General features: G+C 51.9%; 1 protein-coding gene across 7 annotated transcripts in view; it reads right to left on the bottom strand.

The window, feature by feature from the left end:
- The window catches only part of TTLL1 (TTL family tubulin polyglutamylase complex subunit L1), a 28027-nt gene extending 17173 nt beyond the window's left edge, over positions 1 to 10854 (bottom strand). For 2 of the 7 annotated variants that reach the window (XM_072596346.1, XM_072596341.1), the window contains exons 1-6: positions 10753 to 10850; positions 7575 to 7641; positions 4015 to 4101; positions 3472 to 3588; positions 1221 to 1429; positions 80 to 260 (exon numbers count right to left, since the gene is read on the bottom strand). In XM_072596346.1, coding sequence (XP_072452447.1) covers positions 80 to 260; positions 1221 to 1429; positions 3472 to 3588; positions 4015 to 4049 — 542 coding nt within the window. In that variant the 5' untranslated portion in view covers positions 4050 to 4101; positions 7575 to 7641; positions 10753 to 10850. Of the gene's footprint in view, positions 1 to 79; positions 261 to 1220; positions 1430 to 2603; positions 2750 to 3471; positions 3589 to 4014; positions 4102 to 7574; positions 7642 to 10752 lie in introns of those variants that run through there. The other 5 variants (XM_072596342.1, XM_072596349.1, XM_072596343.1 and 2 more) reach the window with 5 other exon arrangements.
- Positions 10855 to 19334: the final 8480 nt, after the last annotated feature.

Below are 19334 nucleotides of genomic sequence, written 5' to 3' on the forward strand. Positions count from 1 at the left end.
GGAAGTGAAGGACTCCCCACTGGTGCCAGCGTGCTGGCCACAAGGGAGGCATGAGGAGCATGTATTTATCTCCACTTACGATGATGTCTTGCTGTCCCGGGACCACTTTTTAATCTGCGAGAGTTTATTGATGAGAAATATCCCCTTTCCCTGGGCCTTCCCACAAGGCTTCATTATCCAGGTGCTAGAGGGGCTCTTCCGGAATTCCTCCACAAACAGGTTGTAGTCAGCAGGGAGCATGAAGGTGACTGGCACAAAGTCTGCAGAGCCACAGCAGAGGGCAGAGGTCAGAGCAAAGCCCAGAGCTGAAGCTCCTGAGAGCTGCCTGGCCACATCACACCGACTCACTGGCCTCAAGCACCAAAAACTTGGCCCTTTACCAGAGCTCAGCAGCTCACCTCCTCACACCACCCCAATCTGTATGTGACTGGGGGGGATACTCAGGGCAGTTCACCCCAGCTTTGGGGGCAGCAGCACTGCAGAGGTGCTATGAGCACCAGGGACTGACAGGCTGAGGGGAGGGAGATGGAGAGACCACAGGAGGTGCTTTAGCCAGGAGAGAAGCCAATCCTCAGGAACCAGAGAAAGATGATGCGTCAAGAGGGACAGGGGAGGATGAGGACTGGTGTGGTCAGGAAGGAGGTGGCAAGAGGGGAAAACAAGGCAAGAACTTGGAACCCAGCTGTGCCACTAACTGACCCTGTGACCTAGCTTAGTTAGTTCCCCATGTAGGACTGGGTTCCTGCATCAACAAGATGAAGGGGTTGGACTAAATCCCTTAGGTATCTCCCACTTTTGTTCTCAGGCCCCTCCCAGCCCTGCCATCCCCTGTTCTCAGGCCCCTCCCAGCACTGACCTTCCCTTTTCTTAGGCCCCTCCCAGCTCTGACATGCCCTGTTCTAAGGCCCTCCCAGCCCTGACATCCCCTGTTCTAAGGCCCTCCCAGCCCTGACATCCCTTGTTCTCAGGCCTCTCCCGCCCTGACATCCCCTGTTCTCAGGCCCTCCTGCCTGTGACACTGCCCTCCTGTGGCCTAGGAGGTAACGCTCATCTCTGACTTAGCTAGTTTAGGCCCAGTCTGGGAGGGCAGTGCTGTAATGTGTCTCTAGGGCTGCATCTCAAGCCTTGGCCTTGCCCTAGAACTGGCCCAGCCTTCTGAGATCCCACAAGTCTAAGGTGATGCACAGAGTAAGGTATAGATGCCCCTGGCAGATACAAACCCAGATAGATGTATTTCCCATTCTCGTCCTTCTCCGCCAGAGGACTCCCTTCTTTCTCCAGTTCTTTCCTGTATCTCTTAATGTTCTTCACCATTAAGTCCTTCCTGGTGAGTTCATAATGGTTGGGGAAATGGTTGACTATCTGATCATCAGAGAGGCGGTAACCAGCCTCGAGACTGAACACATTCCGGATTGTCTGTACACTCATCCTGAAAGGCAAACATAGGCAGGTCGCTGAGCACCTGTCTGGCCTCGATGCTGCAGGGGATCCTTCACTGCCACAGGTCAGTGTGGTCACTGAAAAAAGCCAGGGAGCCTGGATCTACTGGCCTAGAACCTGGGGGACAGCACTCCTGACCTCTCTGGGCCTCAATTTCCTCCTCTAAAAAATGAGGAGGGTGAACCAGATGGCCTCTAAGGTCCCTGCAGCTTGTCATCTCCCACCTCCTTACCTTTGCCTATGCTGTCTCCTCTGCCTAGAAAGCCCTCCCTCTTCCCCTCTCTCAGAATCCTCTTGTTTCTTTCACAGTTCAGCTCCTGTTTCTTTCACAGTTCCTTCTTACAAGAAGCCCTTTCTGAAACCTTTGGCTTCAAGGGCCTCCCTTCCCTCCCCCCTCAAAATAACGTTATATTAATACTGAGGGGCAGTGGGGCAGAGTAAATGAAGAGCTGATCGGGAGCTAGGAAGTGCTGGGTGCGAGCCCCATTTCTGGCCAATGGTGGCCAGTGAGCCTGGGCAAACTGCCTGCCGTCTCAGTGCTCCAGAGAAGGCCCGCAGCCCGTTCCTGTCCAGAGAGCCTGTGGTTGGGTTTGGCTGCTGGGTTGCAGTTCACCAACTCCTGCCTCAGACACCAACAGGAGACACTACCAAGTTACAGAGAAGGGGCTGCCCGCTTGGATGCCTGGCAGCCGGCCCCCACCCCTGTCCCTGGTCATTTTCCATATGGACTTAGTACATGCACATGCTTTTCACAATAAAGTTCCTCGAGGGCTTCAGGAGGCTGTGTGACAACCAGCATGCATGACTGGCATGGTGCCCAATGGGCATCCTGGGGGCTGCCCTGCTCCAGAAAGCAGGACGGAGGTGGAGAGGAAGAAGATGGGAGCATGTGGACAAGCATGGCAGAGGATGAGATGGGGGGACAGGCAGACACTGAGGGCATCCCGAGGCCCCTGAAATGCCAACGTGACCGTGCATGGTCTGGAAAGAACTGAGCTCCACAGCCATTAAGGCCCCACTAAGCATGAAGCAGGAGGCAATAGATGAAAGACATGGAAAGAAGACTCAGGGAGGATTCCTGTTCCTCAGGGAACTTGAGAGTTTAACGACCAGTCTAGAAACTCAAGTTGGCACAGAGGCAGGAGGAAGGATCAAAGTCCAACCTGAGAAAAGCTGGCATTCCTAGGAGCACAGCTCCCATCCCCCAGCGGCCTCCGATCCAACCTCTCTCAATCCTACCCCACGGCCAGTCCATTCTTCTGTGCCATGAGGGGTCGACCTCTGCTTTTGTGCGCTTCACGGGTGGTTCCTGGAAAAGGCCTGTTAGCTGTGGGAGGACCAGGACAGGGCACAGTAGTCCAGGCCCAGGGAACCTTCTCCTCAGAGGATGCAGTGGACTCGTTACTGCCCCTCACTGGACCTCAGTCTCCATCGCTCTAAAGTGAGGGAGGAGTTTGCACTGGGTGATCTTGTAGGGTCATTCTGATTCTAGCATTCTCTCCTTCTATTCACATCAGGATGGTCACGAATATTAGGAGATGATGCTAGTGAAAGGTTCACAGTGAGCTGCGATCAACATAAATCTAAAAGCCAAACTCGTGGTTAAAACTGCTCTTTTTTACGTTCCCCTCCACCTGCCTGCAAACACCTGCCCCATCTCCTGACCCCCACCTCAGTGCTGTCTGTGGTGTATCCACCCATGTACATTCAGTGATTGTGAGCATGCCCCCAGATTTCAGGGAAGGCTGACAGAGTGACTGTTTATCATGATTAAAGCATTAGTAATTAAAGCATTACCAAATGGCTGTGTGTGAGTGCCTTCAATTCTCTGGGAAGAAAGGCAGGCTGGGAGACCCAAAGGATGGGGAGAGGGCAGGTGGAGGGAGTGCTCCACCATTTCCGTCCCATGAGGCAGGGGACCTAATGAGCCTAGGCGGGTAAACATTTGTGAAGGGCAGAGTATGACCCTCCTGGAAATCTGCTACCAGGGTGTGTGCCAAGTAGAAAAGTAGGGAGAAGTTATCAGCTCACCAGTAAAAATTCCAGTCCTCATTCTCTGTCACTTGGACCCAGCCTCTCTTCTCAAAGTTATTGATGAGCACCGATTTCTCAATGTCTGTCACCCATTTCACTTTGCCCGCCATTATCCTGGAGAGAGACAGAGAGAGGGAGAGTGTTATCAGGGCTGCTCCCCATGCAGGATTCCCAAGGAGGGGGGCCGCCTGGCTGCCCACTCACCCCACCAGCTGAATCCTTTCTGTGTGGGAGACAGAGGGAAAGAGGCCAAAGTAGGGTCAGAAACTGTGAGATCCCCCACTTTGAGCCTCAGTGTCCTCTTCCACCAAATGGGAATAATCCTTGTCTGGTCTCTCTTCCAGACCATGCCATGGAAACACAGGCTGAATACTCTAGTCCCATCTCTGTCAATAACCAGCTGTATGCGAGCCACTACTCTAGGCCTCAGTTTACCCATCTGCAAAATGAAAAGGCTAGACAAGATGACCTTTAGGGGAGACCCTGTGATTCTTGGAAAAGAAGAAAGTCCTTTCCCTGGAGAATAAGTGTAAACATCACCTGATTCTGGAGTGTGAGTCTGGAGAAGTGGCCATCCACAGCAGAGTCCAGCAGGAGCCCCAGCAGAGGAGGCTGGCCCACACACAACTATTCCCAGGGGAGAGACAAGGGCTGAAGTGACTGGCACTAGTGGATCACCCAATTTCACAAAACCACTGAGAAAGGAGACCAGAAGGATCATCCCACCCTCTTGTTGTTGTTCTTGTTCGGTCATATCAGACTCTCTGTGACCCCATTTGGAGCTTTCTTGGCAAAGATACTGGAGTGGCTTTGACACTTCTTTTTCTGGCTCATTTTATAGATGAGGAAACTGAGGTAAACAAGACCAAGTGACTTGCCCAAGGTCTCACAGCTAGGAAGTGTCTGAGGCCAGATTTGAACTCAGGTTTTCCTGACTCCAGGCCTGGTGCTTTATCCACTGCACTGCCCCACCCACTTACTTTAGAGATGGGGAAACTGAGGCCTGTGTCACCCTAAACCTCAATTTTATACGCTCCAGTGGCACCTTATCCCCTCCAGGATCAAATGCAAAATCCTGTCTGATATTCAAAGCCCTTCATCACCACCCGGTCTCCTTCTCTCTCCTCCCTGCTTCCCATACTCTCACACCCACCAAGACTCTCAAAAGATCCAGGGTCTCCATGCTGTTCCTGACATATGATCATCCATGTTGGGCCACTGGGTATTCTCATGGGCTGTCCCCCAGGCTTGGACTTCTTTGCTTCCTCAACTCCTTCTTCTGGCTTCTGTGTCCCAGCCAAAATCCCTTCTACTAAAAGGATCTTCCTTAAACCTAGCGCCTTCCCTGTGAGGTGACCCCCAGTGTCACCTCTTGGCTTGAGATCTCCATTAGACTGAGGGCAGGGACTGTCTTCCACCTCTCCCTGTACTCCTTGCTATCACCACAGTGCCTAGCACAGTAGGCACTTAATCAATGTCTCCTCACTGACTGATTCTCTGGGGTTCCATTTCCTCAGATGTAGAGCCAGGGAGTCCTATCAGAAGGTCCCTTCCAGCTCTCCTGATCTGGTGAGTCTGGACTAAAGGATTGTTAGTCCAGTCACTTGAGTTTGAAGGTCATATCATTTAGGGACAAATCTTGCGGACATCCTGCCGCCTAGTGTCCACTGGGATGGTTAAGGTTCCAGTATACGCTGGTCCCCACGCAGGAAGACTTGGTCAAATCAACTATCCAAATCAAAAGAATTTCTAGGATGAGTCAAAGCTAATGCTCCTGGAAGGCAACAGTAAGCAACATGCTGTTGTTTTTAAAAACTCCAAACAGAAATGGAAGGGGATGGAACCTCTGACTTCCTTCCAATTCAGAGGAAATTAAAGTATTAGTCACTGCGAGGACTGGCTCGGCTCTGCAGCCATCACTGTGCTAGACAGGCTGTGCTCCCTCACAGCAAATGCCATCTCCTCCTCTGAGGCCACCAGGCATTACTTTTGGAAGTTTCTTTTGAAACAAAAACCACTCTTTCTAAGCTTAATTAAAAAAACCAATAAGCTTAGTTACAAAGAGAAATTATATTATATTCCAGGAAAAAGGCAAATGCAAGGTAAAAGAACAAACTGTTCTTTAAATAAGCATTTCTTGGGCTCTGACTCAGACTTTAAAACCTTGCTGTTCATAGTAACTTTTTTCAAAACACTTTCAAACCTATGAAATCAAATCATCCTGCTATGAACTCTGTGGGACAAATGGGCCAGATCATAGATGTGGAAACATAGGCCTGAGAAACAATATGATTTGTCTCATAGCCCGGCCAGCAAACGACAAAATGTGGCCTCAGGAACTATTAGCTAATCGAGACACTGGTTCCCAGGCCAGCTTGGAGCTCTGTGCCCCCACGAGGGGCAGGAGGGGCCTTAGTGCCAGACTAGTCTAGACTGAAAAGAATTTCACTGATATCTTTTGTCTCTCTCTAGAGATTACACTGATTGCTTTAGTATGTATACCACATTATGCACGTACCTGCATGTATACACATGTATACACACACACCCCTAGACTAATCCCCCCAAACTCCTTGTCACAAAGGGAAAAACTTATGTACTATAAGTGTGTGTATGTATATTTTCTTTATCATATCTATCTGTACATGTATGTGCATGTTTATAAATGTAATATGTATATGTGTATGTATATATGTACACATATGTCATGAGACCTGCTCCTTTCTTTCATTCCAGAAGAGAGATTGGGAAAGACAAGGACAAAGCATCATATTTGCTATAAATGGATACAGATAGACAGATAGATAGATGGATGGATGGATGGATGGATGAACACACACGCTCATCTATAAAATGAGCTGGAGAAGGAAATGACAAACCATTCTAGTATTTTTGCCAAGAAAATCTCAAATGGGGTCACAGAGTAGGACGTGACCGAAAACAGTTGAACAACTCTGTGTGTGTATGTGTGCGCACATGCACAGACACACTCTTCTGTCCTGTATTGAAGCAAGGCAGAAATCTCCTTGGTGAGCTTTCCGGCTGCTGAGGGGAAGGGGGTTGGGGAGGGGAGTGGTCCCTGTGTGTCTGCCCAGACATCAGACAAGCCTTTCCAGGTTTCTCTGACTTTCCCCAGTTGTCATTTCTCACTTCACAGAGAGAGCTCTTTGGAGGCTTCTACTCCAAAGGGGGCTGCCAGGAACCTCTGGTATATCCCAGACCTTCTCTCCTTGACTTCCCAGTAGTGGGAGTCCCAGTTCTCCCTGGGGGTGGAGGGGAGGAAACTTAGGCCTAGGCTGTACAAGGATTTGTTTCCTGAAATTAAAGTTGGATGGGGAGAAGATCTCAGACTGGCCCAAGGCCTGGAGAAATTTTGAAATCCCCGGAAGGTAAGGACTGCTTGTCTCATAAGATTTTCATACTGACTCTTTGAGGAGACCTGTTTTCAAGATGAGAGCCAGCTGGTTTGTGGGTCTGCCTGCCCGTCCTCATTCACACTCACTGATTTCCCCTCCCTAGACAGTGCTGTCTCAGTGTGGCACTGGTGGCACGCTGGTCCATTCCTCCTCTCTCGGTCACTAAAAAGCTTTTGGGATAGCTCCAGGCTTTCTTCTGAACCCATTGCTGACTCCCAGACATTGGGCTCCCAGGCCCTCCTACGACTGAACACTGTACCCTTCAGGTCACTAACAGTGACTCAACCGATTTTCCAGCCTTCCTTTCTCTGCCCCTGCAAAGACCCTGGAGAGACCCCAGGCCCACTCCACTTTAGGCAAGGCCCTCCCGATCCTTTGGTTCTCTTGCCTGATGGGGCTCTTCCCTTCCCCCACTCTCTCCATCCTTCTGCTGACCCCATTGCTGCTATCCCACTGTCCAAAGGGCTCCCTCCATAGCAACTGTGCTCTGTATCATTCATACAGCAATCAATCCCATCCTGCCCTGTGACTTTTCTGATTAGTGAATGTACAGTCTGTCTTCTCCCTGCAAGCTCCCTGGGAGCAGGCCCGGTGGCTTTCCCCTTGGTCTCCCAGGGAATAGACTCTCATTGTTCAGGTGGGCTCTGGGTGACAGGACAGAGTCTCTAAGGTACCCCAACATACCATTTAAGTGGCTACTTGAATAAATTGCTGGTTGTTGGTGGGTTGCTTTCTTGTCCACGGACTCCACCTAAAAAAAGAAAGCAGAAAAAACAACAGGGTAGGGCTTAGAGCTAATTGGAATACAAAGAACTTGATAGCCCATAGACCAAAACTAGACATAGGCCTCCCAGGCAAACTGACTGTAAGGGAGGGCCCCCAGATGACTCTCTAGGTGGCTAGATGGCTGCCAATCTGCACTGACCTTCCTGCACTAATGAAGTCACAGGTCACCTGCCCCCTTCACCCCCAAAAAGTAGTAAAGCAAAATTTGCAATTACAGAGGGAAACTGAGGCACAGGGAAGAAGAACTAACTGGCCCAAGGTTAGATAGCAGTGAGGGACAAGATTCCTGAGAAAGGCATCATGGGATAGGTCTGAACCCAGATTCTAGTCCCAGCTGGTCGTGTGACTATAAGTGAGTTACACAAGACATCACCACTGTAGCACACAGGGTCTGTTGTCCTGATACCATCACCATCATTGTTGCTGCTGTTTCTATAGACTTTTGAGGTTGGCAAAGGACTTTATACATATTATCTCACTGGTGGCCATGTGGTTTGAAGCCCGAGCAGAAGCCACACCTCCTGATCCCATCTCCAAAGTTCTCACCAGTCCTACTGGGGATCTCAGAGGAGGCAAAATGAGCAAGTCTTCGAGGATATATTAAAATTCTTTCTTCAGTTCAGAATGCTGTGGGCTACGAATGACACTACTGGGTGAGTCTGAGCACATGCGGCACTTGCAGCTTACACCAATCATGCTCTCATGCTCTCTCCAGACACAGTTTGGAGCTGGGAATCGATAACATCCAATGGCTTTCTGCCTGCAGGTGTTAGCATGCACCAGACTGTTATGTTGGAATAACAGCCATGAGTAACTAAGAAAAACTGAAGGGCTATAATAATACAATGATACAAACTAATATGCCTAGTCTAGTAGGGGGAGTAGTATAAAACGAATCACAGGTCATCCATGTTGGAGCAGGGATTAGAATATTTCATCGCAATAGTCAGCCAATAAGTATTTATCAAGCATTTGGGATGTGTAGGATGTTTGGGGAGGATCAGCACCTCCACTGTGTTCGGGGCTGCTCATCTGTGTTCATCTGGCATTCAAAGAAGCTGTGGCCTGTGCAGCAGCCACACCCTTGTAAAACCTTCTCAAAGTCAGGCTAAACCAGGCTGAGGGTAATTGACAGGTCTCATACCTGTCTGTGAGATAGTGCAGAATGGGGGAATGAGAACAATTTGTTCTAAGGGCCATGAGGGCGACCGAAGCAGGAGCTGAGGCTGAAGCGGCATGAGGGGGACAAGTAAAGATGGGGGAAGACGTGGTCACCCCTGAGGGAGGCTAAGATTGCTGCTCACCACCATCATCACCATCATCATCACCACCACCACCACCATCACCACCATCACCATCATCATCACCACCACCACCACCATCACCACCATCACCATCATCATCACCATCACCACCATCATCACCATCACCATCATCACCATCACCATCATCACCATCACTACCACCATCACCACCACTGTCATCATCACCACCATCATCACCATCACTACCACCATCATCATCATCACCACCACCACCACCATCATCACCACCATCATCATCACCACAACCATCATCATCACCACCACCACCATCACCACCACCACCACCATCATCACCATCACTACCACTGTCATCATCACCATCACCACCATCATCACCATCACCACCATCATCACCATCACCATCACCATCATCACCATCACTACCATCATCACCACCACCACCACTGTCATCATCACCACCATCATCACCATCACTACCACTATCATCATCATCATCACCACCACCACCATCATCACCACCATCATCATCACCACCACCACCACCATCACCACCATCATCATCACCACCACCACCACCATCACCATCATCACCATCACCACCATCACCACCATCATCATCACCACCACTATCACCATCATCATCACCACCACCATCATCACCATCACCATCACCATCATCACCATCACCATCACTACCACCGCCATCATCACCACCATCACCACCATCACCATCATCACCACCACCACCACCATCACCACCATCATCACCACCACCACCATCATCACCACCATCACCATCACCACCACCACCACCATCACCATCACCACCATCATCATCACCACCACTATCACCATCATCATCACCATCACCACCACCATCATCACCATCACCATCACCATCATCACCATCACCATCACTACCACCCCCATCATCATCACCACCATCATCATCACCACCATCATCACCATCACCACCATCATCATCATCACCACCGCCATCATCATCACCACCATCATCATCACCACCATCATCACCACAACCATCATCATCATCACCACCACCACCACCACCACCACCACCGTCATCACCACCACCGCCACCACAGTACAAGGGGGAATTTCGGCAGAGACTTGAAGTGAGCCAGAGAAGCCAGGGGCAGGGAGGGAATCGTAAGCCCGGTCCTTCCCCGCCCCCAGACTCTGCAGAGCCTCCCCATCTGTTCTCCAGGAGGCTCGGCCCGTCTACGTGCACTCTCACGGGTTCCAGAACCAAGAAAGGGTAGTGACCTGTGAGGGTTCCTGGACCTGAGCTCCTGGCACCGAGCCGCTCCTCAATGGTGTGCCTGTAGCTCAGCCCGGGGCTCTGGCCCTGGGACCAAGCAAGGCTTCATGGGGGGAGGAGACCCCCGAGGGGGCGGAGCCTCTGGGAGGGGGCGGAGCCTCGGGGCGGGGGAGGAGGGAGAACTTGAACCCAGTCTCTGGACACAGTCTCAGTTTCCTCATCTGTAACACGGGCACGCCCACGGCGCCTCCCCCGTAAGAGACTGAGCCCTGCGCCCCCACCCCCAAGCGGGTTGGAACCAGAGCCGTGACCCGGTGATGGGCCGGGAGGCTTCCGGTTCCGAAGTCACCACCACCCTGCGATTCTTTATAGGACAACGGTCCACCCTCAGCCCGGCATTCAAGGCTCCCCGCCCCGGAGGTTGGGGGTCGAAGGTTGTGGGGGGAGGGGAGGGACACACAGGGGCAGGGACAGTGGAGGGGGCGGGGGCGGGGGGTGGGGCCCTCACCTGCCTCTCCTCCCGGCTCCGCTCCCGCCCTGGGCTCCGCCCGGCGCCCTCCGGAGCCGCAGCCCGGAATTAGGGGCTAGCCGCGCCCCGCCTTCTGCTTCCGGGTCGGTGTCCTGGAAACGGGAAGCGTAGCGCAGGCGCCTTCCGGCCTCCTTAGAACTGCTTCCGGGGGACTCTGACTCAGCCCCGCCCCTCCAGCCAGCTCCACCGCCAGGGGGCGCGTTGGGTTCGCTGGGTTTTCTTGGACCTCAGCTGGCCCATCCGTGAAATGGGAAAAGGAGGATTTTTTTTTTAATAAAAATGGGGTTTTTTTGGCTATCATTCAGTCGTGTCTGACTCTCTGCGACCCCGCTACCCGAGCGGTTTGCCACGTGCTTCTCTGGGTCACTGTACGGAGGAGGAGACCGAGGCAGACCGGGATGAGGGGCTTGGCCAGGGTCACACAGCGAGGAAGCGTCCGAGGCCGGACCCGGATTACGAGGAGTCCGCCCGGTGCTCCAGCCATCGAGCCGCCCGGCTGCTGCCTCCTGCCTCCTTCTACCCGGCTCCCAGGGTCGCTGGGACACAGAACGTTACGTCATGCATTACGTCACACGGCCCGTGATGGCGGATCGACCCCCTGCCGGGCACCGGGCTAGGTGGTGCGATACCGAGCGGTATAATGTGATGGTGTTACACCGAGCGGCGTGGAAGCGAAGCTGAAAAATGGGCCCACAAAGCTGGAGAGTCAGAAGCCCCAGGTTCAAATCCTGCCTCGGCGACTTTCCGGTTTCAAGAGCCGGCACTTAATCCCTCGATCCCTCTGTTCCTGTCTCTAAGGCTTTGCAAACCTGCGGACTCTCCAAGGTGCTCCCTGGCTATGGTCACCGTCCCCGTCGCCGCGGCCCCTGCAGGGCGGCTGCTTCGGGCCGGGTCTCAGCCCAGCTGGTTGTCCGGTGGTCGGGCTGGGGATTGCTGGACCACGGCGAGCGAGTCCGGACTCCGTGCCGGGCCTCGGCAGGTCCCCCCAGCCTCCCCGCAGGTCTGCGCAGGGATAGCGGGGGCCTGGGGATGCTGGCGGCCTCTGGCCCCCCGGGCTGTAGCCTCCGGGCACTGCCCCTGCTGAGCCCAGCTGTGGGAGGCTTCAGGTCTGGGCTCTGCCCACCCTGACTCTTCACCTCTTTTGGCTCCGGGGACGTCCACACAGCCGCGGAGCGCGCTGACTCTCAGACTTGAACCCTGATCTGCAGGGCTCCCCGCTCCTCTGGGGCCAGGCGGCCATGCCGGCGGTCGGCAAGCTCGCTTCCCAGGCGAAGCCCGAGGAAAGCCTGTGGCTGTGACCCGAGGGACCCTCCGCCCCAGGGTCCGTCTGTCACAGCCAGAGGAATTGTTTTGGCCACAAGGTCTGAGGAAGCTCTCCTGGGCTCGGAGCGGGCAGTGGGGACAGAGGCTCCACCCCTCTGACTCGCACGCGGGACACGTACCAGGTGTGGGACTGGGGGCGAGCCTTGGTTACTTCATCTGTGTGATGAGAGGCTCCAGTGGGTGAGCTTCGAGGTCTGCAAAAGCTCCACAGCCGTGATCCGAAGCCATGCTGGCACCTTGAGTCTCAGTTTCCTCCTCTGTAATATGGGCATAACAATCCTTTCTATCCCTCTTCTTCTGGGGTGCTCAGGGACAGGCACTTTGGAAACCTTGGAACAGACATGGCAGCAGCTTGTCTGTTTATTGGGGACATCCGAGAGTGCCCCGAAGGTACCACACCATGTGTCATTCAGTGGTGTCTGGTGGGGGAGAGGGGGGGAGGGAGAGAGAGAGACAGAGAGAGACAGAGACAGAGAGAGGAAACAGAGAGAGAGAGACAGAGAGAGAAAGGAGGGAGAGAGAGAGACAGACAGAGACAGAGAGGAGAGAGAGACAGAGACAGAGAGAGGAAACAGAGAGAGAGAAAGGAGGGAGAGAGACAGAGAGACAGACAGAGACAGAGAGGAGAGAGAGACAGAGAGGAGAGAGAGAGAGACAGAAAGAGACAGAGACAGAGAGAGGAAACAGAGAGAGAGAGAAAGGAGGGAGAGAGACAGACAGAGAGAGGAAACAGAGAGAGAGAGAAAGGAGGGAGAGAGACAGAGGAGAGAGAGAGACAGAGAGAGAGAGACGGAGGCAGAGAGTAGGACAGGTTGGGGGCATGTGACAAAGAGCTTGGAGAAATCTTTCTGGCTTCTCCTTACAATGGCCTCTTTCAACATCTTGGCTTCTCAGCTACCAGTTCCCTTTCCACAATCCTTGTTTGATCCACCTTTCACCTGAAGACCTCATGTCCTACTCTGCCCATCTCTCTATCTGCAAGTCTCCTCAACGTCCAGCAGATGGCCTTTATTTTCTCTCTCTCTCTCTCTCTCTCTCTCTCTCTCTCTCTCTTTCTCTTTCCCTCCCTCCCTCCTCCCTCTCTCCCCTCTCTCCCCTCCCTCCCTCCCTCCCTCCCTTCCTTCCTTCCTTCCTTCCTTCCTTCCTTCCTTCCTTCCTTCCTTCCTTCCTTCCTTCCTTCCTCCCTTCCTTCCTCCCTTCCTTCCTTCCTCCCTTCCTTCCTCCCTTCCTCCCTTCCTTCCTTCCTTCCTTCCTTCCTCACTTCCTTCCTCCCTTCCTTCCTTCCTTTCTTCCTTCCTTCCTTCCTTCCTTCCTTCCTTCCTTCCTTCCTTCCTTCCTTCCTTCCTTCCTTCCTTCCTTTCCTTCTTTCTTTCTTACTGAATTTAAGGAGACAGGGACAGATAGAGATAGATAAAAAAAGACAGAAGCAGAGAGAAAAAAAGCACCCCACCAAGACTGTCAGGACAGCCTGTATTTTTTACTTTGTAAAGCAATGTGAAATGAGGAGTATTACTTGAGTTACTTTCACCATTCTGTACTTTTGGAATAAACAGGTGGTTTGGTTTTACCGTAGAGAGCACAGGTGGAAGGGCTGGAGTCAGCCGCTGAGGGGTCCCTGGCATCCAGAAAGCCCTCGTCCCCAAGTTTCAGTCTCGTATATTTGGGGCATGGCCCAGGCTGGTGGCGGTCCTGGCGAGGACAAGCGCCTTGCCTTTCCATTGAGTCCCTTGAGTCCCAGCTGTCACCCACAGAGTGTGTTCTGGACGTTGTTGCAGTGACTTAGTTTTCGTTCTCATTAATGGACTTGAATATGTTTGATTTTGTTTAAAGCTAGTAAAAAGCTTAGGAATGGTGGCAAGGACTAATTGTGAAACCAAGTGTCCACGTGCCACCTGACCTGTGGCCTTGGTTCCTCTGGTATGGGCCCGGCCTGTGATGGCCTAAAGACCCGATTTTGAGTTCTGGTTCTGAAACCCAAGAGCAGCTAGAGAGTGCAGTGGATAAAGCGCCAGGCCTGGGGCCAGGAGGACCCAAATTCAAATCCAGCCTCCGACACTTACATGCTGTGTGACCCTGGGCAAGTCATTTCACCCTGCTTACCTCAGTTTCCTCATCTGTAAAATGAGCTAGAGAAGAAAATGGGAAACCCCTTCAGTGTCTTGGCCAAGGAAACCCCCAATGGGGTCACAAAGATTCAGACGCAACTGAAAGACAAGAAACACAAAAGATCCCTCCCAGGCTGAAAAGATAAGGAGGTGGTGGATGACGATGGCTAAGTTGGGCCCCGGGTGGGTGCGGGGAGGACAAGCTCACCCCGTGTCAGTGACTCAGTCAGACTACAGTGACACATGAGCTGCGTTGTGTCAGCACCGCCGCTGTCAGTCTGCGCCTCCCCTCCTCCCCTCTCTGTTCACCAAAGTAGCTTCTCAATCAATGAACAAACATTTACCGAGAGAGAGAGAGAGAGAGAGAGAGAGAGAGAGAGAGATGTGGGCAGCCCTGGCCCAGGGCCTAGAGCCCAAAGGAGGCTGGGGCAGAGCCCCTGACCTCAAGGCAAGGCCCCTGCTAACTGAAAGGTGCCACTGGAGTCGAAGCTAGGCTACGTATTATTAAATATACTTTTCTTTATTTTGTTCAGTATCTCCCAGTCATATGGAAAAAAATTTAACATTCATTTTGTAAAATACTGAGTTCCAAAATCTCTCACCTGCCCTGCCCTCCCCTCCCCACACCCTTTGAGAAGGCAAGCAGTATGATATCAATTATTCACGATTATACGTATGAAGTCATACAGAATGTATTTCTATATTGCAGGATTAGGAACATTTCCAAAACCATGATTTCGCCTTTCTTTGTATCCTTAGCATACAGTGGGTGCTTAATAAATGCAGATTGATGATGATGGTGATGGTGGTGATGACAATGATGGTGGTGGTGATGATGGTGATGGTGGTGGTGGTGATGGTGATGGTGGTGGTGATGATGGTGATGGTGGTGGTGGTGGTGGTGATGACAATGATGGTGGTGGTGATGATGGTGATGGTGGTGGTGATGATGGTGATGGTGGTGGTGGTGATGATGGTGATGGTGGTGGTGGTGGTGGTGATGATGATGATGATGACCTCCACATTCACATACCAGGCAGGTGGTGGCTAAGCCCATATGTGGGGGCTTCCAGGAATGAGGACCCATAAGAAACTTGCACATCTACATCTCCCCCAACAAACAGAACAGATGCAATCCCTCTCCCCCAAGACAAAGCCTTCAAATGCCTGGAGGCATCTAGAATCCCCTCCAGGCTAAATGTTCCCAGTTCCTTCACTGGATCTCCAAGGTGATTCACTTTCTTCTAATCATTGACTCCTCATGACAATCCTTGTATCAGCTATGTGGGGGGACCCTAGACCCAGTGGGTGTGAGGCTGAGCCACCGAGCTGGAGCCCTTTGGGGTCAGCATCAAGCCTGGGTCAATGTAAGCTGAGTCCCAGGGTGGTCAGTACCTACTGTGGGGAGAGGGAAACTCACAAAATTCTGCAGAGATTTTCCTCATCACTTCTGCTACAACAGATGAGAAAGTGAGGCACAGAGAAGCTGAAGAACATTCTAAGGAGTGTTCATTTTAAGGCTAGAAGATGAGATGAAGTGATTAGCCCCAAACCACACCATGGGATTTTTGGCTCCAAACACCTCCCCCCACCCAAACAGACGCAGGCCGCAAACTGAGGCTCCTCCTGTAGCCCCCCAACTCTGCCCTTCTGGGGTTTGGAGGATCAGGACTCAGTGAAAGGAACATGTTGTCCCGAACCCCTGATTGGAATGGAAATTGCTCCCCGTGGAAGAGATTAAAACCAACCCAACCAGACACACACCTACACGACCTGAAACCCTTCACAGTTTTTGTTAGATTGTCTCCTGGATGTGGGGAAAGGGGGGAAAGGGGAAAATGAAATCCTCTGTTCATTGCCATGACTCAGCTGTTGCCAGGCATTGGTGCAGGGCTGGCCAGAAATGAGTCTTCTCCAGGTCAGGGCCCTTTTTAGCTTGGTGCCACCCAACCCTGCCTCAGGGCCCCGGATTGCCCTTTGCACCCTCCCACACTCCAGCAGTACTAGAGCAGGACATGCTGTCTCCAACATGCACTGGGTTTTCTGACCCCAGTGCTTTTGTTCAGGCAGTTACCTGAACCTGGATGCCCTCCCTATGCATCTTCAATCTAATGAATTCCTAGTTGTCCCAATGGATAAAGCACCAGGCCTATCTGGTCTCAGACATGCACTAGCTGTGTGACCCTGGGCAAGTCACTTCATCCTGTTTGCCTCAGTTTCCCCATCTGTAAAATGAGCTGGAGAAGGTAATAGAAAACCACTCCAGAATCTCTGCCAAGAAAACCCCAAATGGGGCCATGGAGAATCAGACATGATTTAAAAGACTGAACACTTGTCCTTTAAAGCCCCCCTCAAAAGCCTTCAGAGGCTCCTGTGACCTTTAAGATAAAACCCAAAGTCTTCAGGTTAGCATTGAAGGCCCTCCATAACCTGAGTTGGCCTTCTTTTTCATGTTCCCCAGAGGCCATCCAACTGGATTGTTTGCTGGTTCCCAGACCTGGCCTTCTGTCTCCCAATGCAGCGCATTCCAAAGGCCTTCGATGCCCTCTTTCCCATCTTTGCCTCTCAGCATTCTGCTCAATCTTTAGGGCTCAGCTCAGGGGACACCTCCTCCAGGCAGCCTCCCCAGATCCCTCCAGCTGATTTTCCTCAGGCACCTAGTCAGGCTCTTTCCTCCTCCCATCTTTTACCACTCCCTGAATCCTGTGTCCCTGTGCTATCTCCCCAGGAGAATGGAAAGTCCTTGAGGGCAGGAGGAGAGGAAGACCTTGCTTTTGTCTCAATCCCCAGTTTCTAGAACAGTGTCTGGCATACAACACACTTGCCTAGTTGATGTAGCTGAACTTGGATTGGAACCTGATCCTCTGTTTCTGAATCTAGGGTGTAGGCGCTCCTCGCCTGAGCTGCTCAGCAGGGGTTGGGCCATTCTTACTACAAAGGACTTTGTTCTCCGCCCCCCCTTTTTTATTGCCATATAATATCTGTGATATGGAAGGCAAACAATTGGCCAGAACCCCCTCCTGTGCCAGTCCCATGAGACAGATAGGAAACTAGCTAAAAACCCTAAGTAAACACTGGGCACATTACCTGAAAGGCCCACATGGAGGGATGGCAAGACTGAGCTATTAGGAGGAGTTTCTGTCAGGTGACTGAAATGATTTTCTGCTGCTGGGATGATATTGAGATTTGTCATATTTACAAGGGCTCTAGGCAGAATGGAAAGAGAACTGGGCTCTGGGCCACTTTTTAGCTAGGTGGCCTGGAGAGAACTACTTGCCCTGACGCTGTCCAGGGCCTTGTTTTCATCTTCTGAGAATGTGACAAATTCCCACTCATCTCTGATGTGTGGAGTTCAGGGCTCCTCTCAGGTGAGGGCTAACCCAGGCTTGGAAAGGGGAGAAGATGGAGCTGGGAGACCTATGAACAACTAGGTTTGGGGGCAGTACTTCATGAACCCCCACACATGTTTTTCATTTACTAGAGTAACCAGAGGACACACTATTTCAAAGTGAAAGTCATATAATGCAACTGCATGGCAAAGTAAATGATGAAGGAAATCTACTCCATAAACATGCGAGTATAAAAGAGAAACCATGGGTGCCCAGGGGATAGGTATCAAGAGGAATTACCTATGGGAAAGATGTATGGAGATGGCCAAGGTGCAGGGATGACTGTGACTGGGTTTGTTGGGTACTTAGGGAAACTCATGCTTCTAGGGGAGTGTTGGATCACCTTCCTTGCCTAAGATGCTGCTACGTATTTTGGAGGTGCTGATGTAATCTCTTGGTTGTATGACATCACAGCTGCTTTCTCTGCTGATCCATGCTTGTGCAGTCTTCTGATTGAATCTTCCCTCTGTGGCGCTGCCACCTTATGGTTCTCTCCTGAATTTCAGCTGCCTTAACTCCGGGGGTGGGGGGGTTGGGGGGTGTGGAGTGGGGGTGGAGAGTGGGGTTGGGATCTCTAGGCTCCTTTAGCTTGAGGTACCATTTCTGTTCTTTGGTATGTCAGACCCATGGTAGCCAGCCACTGTGGAAAGCTTTTTTGTCACTAAGTCTCTTAGCCGGGGCGGAGCCAAGATGGCGGAGTAGAAAGATGCACATACACTACCTCTGAACCCACTGCCCATAAAATATCTGTAAAAAAAGAACCACCGGCGAATTCTGGAGCAGCAGAAGCCACAGAACAACAGAGCGGAGGAGATTTCTGCTCCAGAGAGCCTGAAAACCTCTCGCAAAAGGTCCCTTGTGCCCCGGACCCGGAGCAGAGCCCAACCCTGCCTCGGGGGCACAGTGTGGAAAGCAGCGGATCCGAGTGGGTCTCCGAGTGGGCCTCAGGGACGGAATCTCCAGCGGCCATGTGGGTCCCTCCACCCACAGGTAACAAGGGTCGGTAAGAGGGTCTCTTTGGCGGGTTGAGAGGGGAGTGGGGTGCCCCCATAACTCAGGCCCCCTCGGGAGACAGCAGCAGAAGTGGGAGCAGACCGGGGTTCCCCAAGCAGGCAGGAGCCGGGATCCATTGTTGAAGGTCTCTGCATAAACCCCCTGAGGGAACGGAGCCTGTGAGGCGGCCCTGCCTGCACCTGAGCAGCTGAACTTAATCTCACACTGAATAGCAGCCCTGCCCCAGCCCAAAGCCCTGAGGCTGGGAAGCAGCATTTGAATCTCAGACCCTAAGTGCTGGCTGGGCGGATCTGGAGGCAAGGTGGGGGTGGAGAGGACACTCAGAAGTCAAGTCACTGGCTGGGAAAATGCCTAGAAAAGGGAAAAAAAATAAGACTATAGAAGGTTACTTTCTTAGTGAACAGGCATTTCCTCCCTTCCTTTCTGATGAGGAAGAACAATGCTTACCATCAGGGAAAGACACAGAAATCAAGGCTTCTGTATCCCAGCCCACTCAATGGGCTCAGGCCATGGAAGAGCTCAAAAAGGATTTTGAAAATCAAGTTAGAGAGGTGAAGGAAAAACTGGGAAGAGAAATGAGTGACATGCAGTCAAAGCATGAACAGCAGGTCAGCACCCTAATAAAGGAGACCCAAAAAAATGCTGAAGAAAACAACACCTTGAAAAATAGGCTAACTCAATTGGCAAAAGAGGTTCAAAAAGCCAATGAGGAGAAGAATGCTTTCAAAAG

This window comes from Notamacropus eugenii, chromosome 3 (assembly GCF_028372415.1).
Source record: "Notamacropus eugenii isolate mMacEug1 chromosome 3, mMacEug1.pri_v2, whole genome shotgun sequence".
In the NCBI taxonomy this organism is placed as follows: Eukaryota; Metazoa; Chordata; class Mammalia; order Diprotodontia; family Macropodidae; genus Notamacropus; species Notamacropus eugenii.